We start from the raw sequence: 11607 nt of genomic DNA on the forward strand, positions 1-11607 counted from the left end.
GTGTGTGTGTGTGTGTGTGTGCGTCTTCAGGGAGAACGGAGGCGGCTCCTCTGGCGTCCCTCCTCTCAAACTGGAGAGAATCCCCCCCCTCTCCTCCCCTTCACCCTCTCCTCACCCCTTTCTTACTGTACCCCCCTCCCCCTTCTCTCTCTCTCTTTTTACCCCCCCCCCCCCATTTACCCCGTTACCACGGCAGCAAATCTCTGAGGTAATTCCCACCGAGGTTCAGTCCTCACATGCAGCTTCACAGTCTCACCAAATTAAAAGCTCTCAACCCATTTATCTCACTTTCCTTTTCTTCCTTCTTTCCTCTCTCCCCCCCTCTCTCTCCCCCTCTCTCTCCCCTCTCTCTCTCCTCTCTCCCCCCCTCCCTCCCCTCTCTCTCTCCCCCTCTCTCTCCTCTCTCTCTCCCCTCTCTCTCCCCCCTCTCCCCTCTCCCCCCTCCCTCTCCCCTCTCCCCCCCCCCCCTCCCCCCTCTCTCTCCCCTCTCCCTCCCCCCCTCTCTCTCTCCTCTCTCTCTCCCCCCCCTCCCTCCCCCCTCTCTCTCCCCTCCCCCCCCCCCCCTCTCTCTCCCCCCTCTCTCTCCTCTCTCTCTCTCCCCTCTCCCCCCCTCTCTCTCTCCCCTCTCTCCCCCCTCTCTCTCCCCTCTCTCTCCAATAAAAACAGCTCAGAGGCCCGGGGCGTGTCGGTAATTGCTCTATTTGTAAAAATGCCAATAAAGTTGTGCAAACATAAAGAAAGGCCGTCGGTGCTGCGGCTGAGTTTAGTGTGAGCCGTGTTGTTTAATGCTCTGGTGTGTGAGTGATGTTACACCAGATCCAAGCTGTTTAGTGATGCGTGGCCACTAGAGGGCAGAACAACGAGCGACGGACGATGTTCAGAGACCGAGGGAAACTTTAAACGTATATTAATTATTGTTTTAGCCGACTTTAACGAACAGCATTACCCATAAGGTGTTTCATGCTCTGATTCATTTAGAGATTTTGGTCTATTTCTCTTCCGATAACACGTCTTCTTTCACACTAGAGGAAATAAAATGAATAAAGTTTGCATATTTAAACATTTCAGTCAACTTGTAATACAAAATATAATCATTTTAATGTGAGTACTGAACTTTCATGGAGTTCTTTATACATCATTCATAGTCTGATTTATGCAACATTTTATTACTAAAAACATGGAGAAAATAGATTTATTTTAATGTCTGTTGACAGTATTTCCTGATTTATAAACTGATATAAAGATATATTCTAAACTCCCTCAGTAAAAAGCTTTGACTCTAATATGTCAACAACATAAATCAAGATTTTTGGACCTGGCTTTCTCCAATTTTTAACCATAACATTTTCATAAAAGCTAATACAAACATGTCTTTCTTAACATCAGGAATCAGCTGGTGGAGTTGTATTAGTCTGATATTCCCTCTCTTCTTCCTTGTTTTTGGTCTCCTCCACGTCTTCTCTGCTAAATGCTCCACAAGCTTCAGCAGCTGGTCTCTCATTGTTTCTGTATTCTTGTCTCGTCTCTTTCTGTTTGGCCTCGCTGCCTTCTGTCAGCGTGAAGATTGCAGACATTAATCCAAAGAAACCAGAAAAAACAAGGTGACAGAGTTCACAGTCTATTAATCACAGACTGACTTTCCAGGTTTGATCTTCAGTTGTTTTTCTCTGTCCGAGCAGCAGTGAAACTAAAGAACAAACATCCGTAGATATATAGATAGATATATACATATATCTATCTATATATCTATATAGATAGATATATAGAGGAGATAAGCTTGTATGAAGAGAACAAAGATAACTCACATGAAGAATAAGTCAGAAGAATAAAAGCAGCTGAAAGTGTAGTTGTAGCTGATAATCTAAATCTCTTAATCGACTCATTTTTTGTTGGTAAACATGATGATGAGTTAACGCTGGCTAGCAAGATTTGTTAGCTTGTTTCTTTTTGAATGGTTCAAGAAAATCAGAGTTTCTCTCGATATGTTCAGCATGTGTTACTTTAGAAACTTAACATTAACCAGCAGGAGAATATTAGCCGACCTTTATCTAGCTACCTCGCTTCTCCATCTCTAGAGCTAGCTAGCTAACTAGCTAGCTTCTCCATCTCTAGAGCTGGCTAGTTAGCTAGCTAGCTTCTCCATCTCTAGAGCTAGCTAGTTAGCTACCTTACTTCTCCATCTCCAGAGCTGGCTAGTTAGCTAGCTAGCTTCTCCATCTCTAGAGCTAGCTAGTTAGCTACCTTACTTCTCCATCTCCAGAGCTGGCTAGTTAGCTAGCTAGCTTCTCCATCTCTAGAGCTAGCTAGTTAGCTACCTTACTTCTCCATCTCCAGAGCTGGCTAGTTAGCTAGCTAGTCTACAGCGCTGCCGCTGGCCACCAGTCCACTGTTGGGCTAATTTTCTGTAATCAGTGTGACGTTGCTATGAAAGAATGATAGAATTAGCCAGCTAGCTAACTTGTCAGCCACTAAATGAGTATAAATAACGTAGATGCTTCATTCACACTCTCTTGTCACAGCGTAGTAAAGAACATCGCTAACGACGGGTAAGTAACAACTTTGTTTGGATCCTTTTCTGTAACCAGTGTTGCACAAAAGCATGGTGCAGTTAGCAAAGCTAGCTAAGTAGCCAGCAGTCAGTTATTTGGCCTGCTAATTCCACCATGTTGTGAGTCTACACTGGTAGCAGAAAATAAGCTCTTTCTAATATATCAGGCTGCTGCATTCGGTACGTTTTATGTAAAAGGAACAGAAGGAAAGATTAAGGTTGAAGCCAGAAGACGGAGAGAAAGTTTGTCTCTGTTTGGGTGACAGAAGCAAAGTGAAAGTAGAGACAGAACCTCAGTCGGCTTTCTAGAAACGACCAGCAGCCTCTCTGAATATTCAATACAACACTCGGAGCAAAGCACTTTTTTTTGTCCCTGTAATTGCCAATTAACCCATCTGGCGTGCGGCGAGCCCGTCTCTGCAGCGCTTTGGCAGTCGATCACAGAGCAGGATTCTCGTTAACATTATCCACTCATCTGAGTTACAGACGGCCGCTAATCACAGCCTCCTCGTTAGCCGCGGCTAATTATCTGAGGTCGCTCGTTAGGGGCGGCTACTTATCTCAACGCCACGTTAATTGACTAAAACACATATTCAAAAAGTTGCTGGCTTTGCAAATGTCTCCAAGATTTTCCATTTGAGGTTTTGTAGGAAAGAAGAAGCCAAGATCTGGAATTATTCATTAGAATACATGCATGCATTTACACACACACACACACACACACACACACACACACACACACACACACACACACATCTGCCCTTGAAACACTGGCTGAATGCATTAGTGCATAACGTCAGAGTCTTCTTATATGTAGACTTATATTCAATTATTGGCATGGATGGATTACTGTACATGCCGACCTGGTACAGGCTCAGGGGCCCTTAAAGTGTCAGGGGGCCCCTGAGCTTCACCTACAAAAGATGCAGAAAGACACAAAGAAACACACAAATATCAAGAGACACAAAACAACAACAAATAGATGAAACAATGACCCGAAAGAGATTCAAAAAGACTACAAAGTGACACAAAACCTCTACAAATAGACAAAAAACGACTTCAAAATCCAACATAGAGAAATTAGAGAACCACAAAATGACAAAACCACAACAAAAAGAGGCTAAACAGCTATAAAGTCCTTCCATGGTTATTGTAGTAAAATGTTTTTCAGGTCGCTCAGTCAGGCTGTTAAATAGTTTGTCCTGCAGCGCCTCCTGGTGGCTGCACGTGACAATTACAGGAAATGATGACGTCAGGAGAGAAGATGAGGATGAGGAGGGAGAGAAAGAATGGAGGACGAAATGTAGAAAAGAAGAAACAAGACGATGAAGAGGAAGATTATCGATAAAGACAGAAAAAGTTTTAATTGCACTATTTCATATTTTTGTTTTTATGTACCTCTAAGTTGTAGTACAGTAATAAGTACAAGTTTATTTTTTTTTTAAACTTCAACTCAAATTCCAGAACATCTGATGTTTATAAGACTTTAAGTTGACTCAACTTAAATATAACCTGTGTTTTATTGAGTATTAAGTTGAGTGAATGAAAACAGTTTAGTTGACTCAACGTATTTCCTGTGTGGTTTTCAGCTCGTTATCGGACTCTCTTAGTTGTAGTTTCTACTTCTGACCACTAGAGGTCACAATGAACCACGTTCTTCAGCAGGAACGAGTCATTAAACCTTTCATCATGAACATCAGAGTTAATGTGAGTGAAATCTTTATTCGTTTAGTTTGTCGGTTTACATTTCAGCACAACATAAAGTAAAAAACACCACCGAGTTTATTCATGAATGAGGAGAAACCGTCTGAAACGAGATCAATCGTCCCGAAATAAAGCAGAATTCATCTTTAATCCAATTACAGAGAAATAAAATGAGGATTCCTCTAAGAGGAAGCAGCTGCAGGAGGAGCTTGTGTTTATCTTAATATGCATCTCTGATTTTAAAACTTAAAACATTAATTGATTTTAACTTTATCCTCTTGGTGAGTCTGATGCTTATTTGACTAAACTCCACGAGGAGAATAATAAGTTACAAAACATAACTGATCCAGGATTAGTCATAAAAACAGTAAATGTGTTTCAAATTAGATTTAAATTGTAAACATATTACATGTAACATAATCTTATCTTTATTAAACGATACTTCTTATTTCACACATGGTTGCAGACTTTTTAGATTTCATTTTATTTAGATTTCTTCCCTCTGCCGTTAATCGATTGGGCTCAAGTTGTCTTCCTGCTCTCCGATTGGCTCGTCAAACTGCCGCTCTGCATTCCAGCTCCTGTTGGAGGTTAAACAGTCAAACACTGTCACATTACATTATTATTATGGGCTGTAGACACAGCATGGATGAGAAACATAATGAATAAAAGCACCGTCTGTAAACGGGCTAATCTGCTGCTAAATGAGGATCTACGTGAGAGTTTCAGCTCAACTCCTGAGACGTGTTCAGTCCCACATGGTCCACACAAGTGCTGCGCTTCCATAAAGAACAGTTGAGAATTATTTCTGGCTTCTTACGGAGACGGCAGCTGGTATAAAACATTCCACCGCCCCAAACCTGAACTATTTCTAACCCTGTGACAAAGAGTCTCCGTGAGACACTGAGGTCCTCACTTCAACATACATGAAGCAACAATATATATGTATATGTATATATATATATATATATATATATATATACTGTATGTGGATACCTCGTGTGTTGCAGAGGTACAAAGACATCAGCTCACAGCGACAGACATGAGCCCAGCGTTTTCATGTCAGTCGGCTGCTGCTGCTCTCCACGTAATCCTCAACACAAACAGAACTGCTGGGAAATCAACTCTCACACAGCGAGAGATTAACGCGTCCGATGTGGAGCCGTAGTGAGTTCAGTGAGCGGAGGTCCGGTCCTGAAGCAGAGACCTCAACACTAAGTGAGAAAGAAACTTAATACAATTCTAGGTTTCTGTAAACGACCGTTAAAAGTCATTTTTCTGTAAAACGTCAGATTGTAAATAGAATGACGCTTCTCTTTCATCTCTCCTCTATTCCATAAATATACGGACACATAAACAATAAATAATAACACAAACAATACAGAGAATCACTTTTTAATTCATGAAATTAGATGTCTAGTCTTATTTATATATATATATCGAATCTGCCTGAACCCAGAAAGTATTCATTTTAATGATTTAATATTTGATTCTGAGGCGATTGTTCCATATTTCTACTTTATAACGTAATGAACGAGTTGACTGTCTGAACTCAGAGTGACTCCTCGTATTGATGCTTTTACTCTGACGTCTCAGAATCACTCTACCGAGGCTCTCTCAGGAGTTTTACCGGACATGTTCGACTCCTTACTCGACGATCTCGTCCTCCTCGTCCTCAAAGTTCTCCTCGCCGTCGTTGGCGGTGGCCTCCTGGTACTGCTGGTACTCGGACACCAGGTCGTTCATGTTGCTCTCCGCCTCCGTGAACTCCATCTCGTCCATGCCCTCGCCCGTGAACCAGTGCAGGAAAGCCTTTCGGCGGAACATGGCCGAGAACTGCTCCGAGATCCGCTTGAACAGCTCCTGGATGGCCGTGCTGTTGCCGATGAAGGTGGCGGCCATCTTGAGCCCCCGGGGGGCGATGTCGCAGACCGCCACCTTCACGTTGTTGGGGATCCACTCCACGAAGTAGCTGCTGTTCTTGTTCTGGACGTTGAGCATCTGCTCGTCCACCTCCTTCATGGACATCGGCCCGCGGAAGATAGTGGCCACGGTCAGGTATCGCCCGTGGCGAGGGTCGCAGGCCGCCATCATGTTTCTGGCGTCGAACATCTGCTGGGTGAGCTCGGGGACGGTGAGCGCTCGGTACTGCTGGCTGCCCCGCGCCGTCAGAGGAGCGAACCCCGGCATGAAGAAGTGGAGTCTGGGGAACGGCACCATGTTGACGGCCAGCTTGCGGAGATCTGCGTTGAGCTGCCCGGGGAAACGCAGCGAGGTCGTCACGCCGCTCATGGTGGCCGACACCAGGTGGTTGAGGTCGCCGTAGGTGGGCGTCGTGAGCTTGAGAGTGCGGAAGCAGATGTCGTAGAGGGCCTCGTTGTCGATGCAGTAGGTCTCGTCTGTGTTTTCGACCAGCTGGTGGACGGACAGGGTGGCGTTGTACGGCTCCACCACGGTGTCCGACACCTGGCGGGTCAAAAGGAGATCAGATGTAAAGTGAATTGGTTCCAGAAAGGTTCGGTGAAATACATCGTAGTGCTGCTTCACCGCCAGAAAAAGGTTTGGTGAAGAGAAGAATCAAAGAAAGCTAAACAAGCAAGACACCAAGTACACGATACCTTAGGTGAGGGCATGACGCTGAAGGTGTTCATGATCCGGTCGGGGTACTCCTCCCGGATCTTGCTGATCAGCAGGGTGCCCATGCCCGAGCCGGTGCCTCCTCCCAGAGAGTGAGTCAGCTGGAAACCCTGCAGGCAGGATTACAGCAAACAGTGTGGAGAAAGATGACGGATACGTAGACGGATGGTCAGACTTCGTCTTCAGATATTTACGCTTTCGGTGAGATGTGCATGACCTCATGCCCGAGGAGCTTTAGATTACTGGTTTCGTTTTGTTTATGACAAAATGATACACAAGTTTTAGAACAGATCTCACTTTGAGATAAAGAAAACAAAAGAGGACAAAGTTCTCAAATGTTAAATATCGTCTGAATACAAGCAGCCAGACAAAAATCTATATTTGGCTAATTTTTGGGATTGAAATCTGAAGAAATGTGACCAGACATTTGATGCCAGCTGTGAGAGGTGGACAGTTTTTGATGCCCGACAGGTTTTGGTTTGCACCAAAGTAGTTTGGAGGGTCGATACTCTCAAGAACTACTCGAAGTAAAATGAAAGTGCTGGACAAGTCAACAGGCTTCGTCCTCTGGGACATTGTCCTCACAGACACCCTTACCATTTCCCTGTATATTGTGGGTTTTGGTGGATATTCTGAAACAAATGTATAATTAATCACAAAGTTATGAGCAGGGGTATTAAGGCCACTGAGAGTCAAGTCATTTGTCCTTTAAGACACCTACACATATTAGAGAAAAGGCTTCTTCAATGCAACCAGTGAGACTGTTCTTCACTGCCTCCTCAGCAGCTCTACCTGGGACACACAAGAAGCTTACAAGTCCTCTTCACCTGGAGACAGTCGCAGTGCTCGCACTCCTTCCTCACGATGTCCAGGACCGAGTCCACGAGCTCCGCCCCCTCCGTGTAGTGACCTTTGGCCCAGTTGTTCCCAGCACCTGTCTGACCTGCAGACAACCAATCGGTGCAGAGAAAAATCCATCTGTGAAATGTAAAACGATCGCCACAACAGATGGGAATGTGCGGACACGCACACACTCGACTGGTGAACCCTGTTTGTCAGCGAGGACAGAGTGGACCTCAAGCTCCCTGCTTCTTGTCCTACCGAGACGTCAGTTCATGAAACAAACGCTGGAGTCCTCTCAGTCCGTTCACAGAGTTAATGCTCCGTCCTCTGTTACCACACAAGGTATCTGAAAGTGACGGAATATTTTAGCCTCTTTTAGCTCTTGGACAGTCAGAGACCAGCTGGTGAACACAGAGGAGCTTTTAGCAGCTAAAGAGACTCTCAGGAGGTGGTGGAGACCAAAACCAGAGCTACAAGAGAGAGGATAGACCCTTTCAGGTAATGCAGGAATTTAACTGCTTAACTTATTATATACTCATTGAGCTGCACTGACGTTCCCTTCCAGTTAATGACAGTTATGTGTTGACAGTATAGTCAGGATTGTTGTGAAGTTGTCATGTTATGTGTTGTCATTGAATGTTTTCTAGCTGTTTATTGCTGCTAAATGTCTCACACAGAAGAGTTTAACATGGAAAACATCTTTTCTTTCTTAAACCTAAAGTATTTGTGTTGCCTCAATCTAACGTTAAATTGTTTACGAAGAAATCTAACATTAAATTCTTAACGAAGAAATCTAACGTTAACTGTTAACGAAGAAAGCTAACGTTAACTGTTAACGAAGAAATCTAACGTTCACTGTTCACGAAGAAATCTAATGTTAACTGTTAACGAAGAAAGCTAACGTTAACTGTTAACGAAGAAATCTAACGTTAACTGTTAACGAAGAAATCTAATGTTAACTGTTAACGAAGAAAGCTAACGTTAATTGTTAACGAAGAAATCTAACGTTAACTGTTAACGAAGAAATCTAACGTTAACCGTTAACGAAGAAAGCTAACGTTAAATGTTAACGAAGAAAGCTAACGTTAACTGTTAACGAAGAAAGCTAACGTTAAATTCTTAATGAAGAAATCTAACGTCAACAGTTTACGAAGAGGGAAGAGGGCTAGCGTTAATTGTTCACGAAGAAATCTAACGTTTAATTGTTAATAAAGGTTTTGTTGTAAAACTGATTTTAACAAAGAAACGTAACATTTAATATTTAACGGAGAAACTTAATCATTAATTAAGTAGTTTTGTAAACTAATGTTAAATTGTTGACAAAGAAGTGAAATTGTTTCCGTGCACATAATGACTAATGACTACACATCATTTAAAATAATATAATAATTGTCATAATGAGTCCAGATGAAGGTTATTATTGGACTTTTAGGTAAACAAACGAACAAACTGAATACATCTGTTGAATAAAAGCAGATTGTTACCAAAGATGAAGTTGTCCGGTCTGAAGAGTTGTCCGAAGGCTCCGGAGCGTACGCTGTCCATGGTTCCTGGTTCCAAGTCAACCAACACAGCCCGGGGGACGTATTTATGTGCTGCACAAAAAATAAATAAAACAATAAAACTCTCTACTGGTCTCTACTGGTCTCTACTGGTCTCTACAGGTCTCTACAGGTCTCTACTGGTCTCTACTGGTCTTTCATACTTACAGGATGCCTCGTTGTAGTAGACGTTGACTCTGTCCAGCTGAAGAGACCAGTCGCCCACATAGCTCCCCGCCGGGTCGATGCCGTGCTCGTCACTGATCACCTCCCAAAACTGACCGAGTCACCACAGAAGAAGAAGAAGAAGAAGAAGAAGAAGAAGAAATAATGTTGTTTTTTGCAACCAGTGAACAGGAAGTGACCATATGTGGACTGAGGAGGAGTGACGTAGAGACGCCGTATACGTCTCTGGTAGAGACCTGTCAATCACAGTAAGCCCCGCCCTAAAGCATCCCCTGCTTTATGGTCTGTTTGACTCTAAATGGACCATCATTTACTAAATGAACATCATGCTGTATTGAAGAAGACTTGAAACTAGAGATTGAGACCATAAACTCATGTTTACAATGTTTACTGAGGTAATAAATCAAGAGAGAAGTAGAGTCATTTTCTCATAGACTTCTATACAACCAGAGGAGTCGCCCCCTGGTGGACACTAGAGAGAATGCAGCTTTAACACATGAAGCTTTGACTTCACTTTAAAGAATGTTGTTCACATGTTGTTTGCCATTAAACCAAATCATATCGCACTAACATGCACTACAATGCAGAGAAGAGGGAGAGAGACTTCAGGTAGACTTCATCCTCTAAATCTTTACAGAGATGATAGTTATTGATGAGATATTAATGATCTGATGTTGTGTATTGCTCCTTTAATGCTGGTTATTGATCCAATACAGACCAGAATGTTTTAAATACAGAGTTCTCCTAAATGTCAATATGAGTATAGTTATGATGCAATATTCTTATTAAAGTTGTGTTTAGTCCGGTTACTGTAAACTAATAAAGTGTTATTATATGAAGTATTATAATAGGAGAGCTTCTGGGTAGAAATGTTCCCTTTAGTGAACCTTTAATAGTTTTAAAGATGTTTAAATCATCTCATTCAACACATAGTGAAGCTGTATAAAGTTCACACTGAGGGAAATATTCAAACACACAATAAACACGTCTTATTATTGTAGACTCATTGTTGGTTATAATGTGTTGCATGTTGATTTGATGTTTATTCTGCAGCCTGAGTGTTGAGGACTATAACTTGGACTGACACACATGAGACTGAGGAGGTTCGGGTCTACCTTGGTCCCGATCTGGTTCCCGCACTGACCGGCCTGGATGTGAACTATCTCTCTCATCTTTGCTGCTTCTGTCGGTCTTCCTCTCTCCGCTGCTGCTCTGAGGTTTCTGTCGCTCCTCGCGCTGCTGGACGAGCGTCTGTTAAACGGGAGCGCGCGGGCGGCTTCACCTCCTCCTCCTCTGACGCGCGTTCACGAGACCACGCCCAGAGGGGGGGGGGGGGGGGTTCGTCCCACTCAGCATAAAACATTTATTTTGTTTTATTTGTCCCACAGAAATACTTCTAATTCTTCACACTCACGCTGTTATGAACGAATATTTTATTTAATACTTTTGAGACTTTACTTCCACTCTGGTGTGAATATTTTAAATGTATTAAGATTCATATTTATTTATTATAAACTACGTTCCATTGTTTCCTAAATTATTGTTTTTTTTATTTGTTTGTTTCTAAATGAATCAAAATGTTTCTGCTGACTGGCCGCCAAAATCCACCTGAAATGTTGACGTCGGCTGTTGTTTCCCGTCGGACCTCAGACGCAGACGGACCCAATAGACGCGGTGCGCTTTAAAAAAACACTCCGCGTGAAGCTCTGATGAGGTCACGTGTCACTGAGTCACAACTCATAATGAAGTTTCGAGGGAAGATCATCGACGTCGCGTGTCGACGATTCTAACCGGTTAGCCTTCACCAGACTTCCGCCCGGAAACTCGCATTTCTCTGCAGAAGAAGTTAAAAACTAAATGACGAGACATTTAATTCAAACACGTCTGTTGGTGTTGTGACGTGTAGGAGACAGTGTTCTGTTCGGCTCACTTTAAATCATGAAATAGTGATAAAATAAACTTTAAATGTGTTGATTGTGATTCAGTCCTGAGATGATTCATTATTACACACACACACACACAACATACACACACACTAACATACACACACACATACTAACACAATGTATATATATTACTTCTTTTCATAAAACAATTTAATTAATACTAATTATGTATCAAATAATTGTATAAAGATGTATCAAATGT

General features: G+C 42.7%; 1 protein-coding gene across 6 annotated transcripts; it reads right to left on the reverse strand.

Annotated features, from left to right (window-relative positions):
• Positions 1-5887: 5887 nt before the first annotated feature.
• On the reverse strand, positions 5888-10658 carry tubb6 (tubulin, beta 6 class V). Of its 6 annotated transcripts, none has more exons than XM_079181641.1 (6): positions 10575-10658; positions 9442-9550; positions 9217-9327; positions 7717-7832; positions 6871-6999; positions 5888-6718 (listed from the first exon to the last, which is right to left on the reverse strand). In XM_079181641.1, the coding sequence occupies exons 1-6, from the start codon at positions 10629-10631 to the stop codon at positions 5900-5902; spliced, it is 1341 nt and encodes a 446-aa protein (XP_079037767.1). In that variant the 5' UTR covers positions 10632-10658; the 3' UTR covers positions 5888-5899. The 6 variants fall into 6 exon arrangements, with proteins under 6 accessions (XP_079037767.1, XP_079037766.1, XP_079037765.1 ...); XM_079181640.1 differs by having other exon boundaries at positions 9415-9550; XM_079181639.1 differs by having other exon boundaries at positions 9217-9360; positions 9415-9550.
• Positions 10659-11607: the final 949 nt, after the last annotated feature.

The sequence above is a fragment of the Pholis gunnellus genome, assembly GCF_910591455.1.
Source record: "Pholis gunnellus genome assembly, chromosome: 20".
Lineage (NCBI taxonomy): Eukaryota > Metazoa > Chordata > Actinopteri > Perciformes > Pholidae > Pholis > Pholis gunnellus.

What these genes read in the sequence shown, in the direction of transcription:
- tubb6 (XM_079181638.1), bottom strand. Translation starts at nt 10,631, where the DNA reads ATGAGAGAGATAGTTCACATCCAGGCCGGTCAGTGCGGGAACCAGATC. An exon ending in ACCGGACAACTTCATCTTTG is followed by an intron (nt 7,833 to 9,216) that starts GTAACAATCTGC and finishes GGTTGTCTGCAG; the next exon opens with GTCAGACAGGTGCTGGGAAC. An exon ending in AGCACTGCGACTGTCTCCAG is followed by an intron (nt 7,000 to 7,716) that starts GTGAAGAGGACT and finishes TCCTGCCTGCAG; the next exon opens with GGTTTCCAGCTGACTCACTC.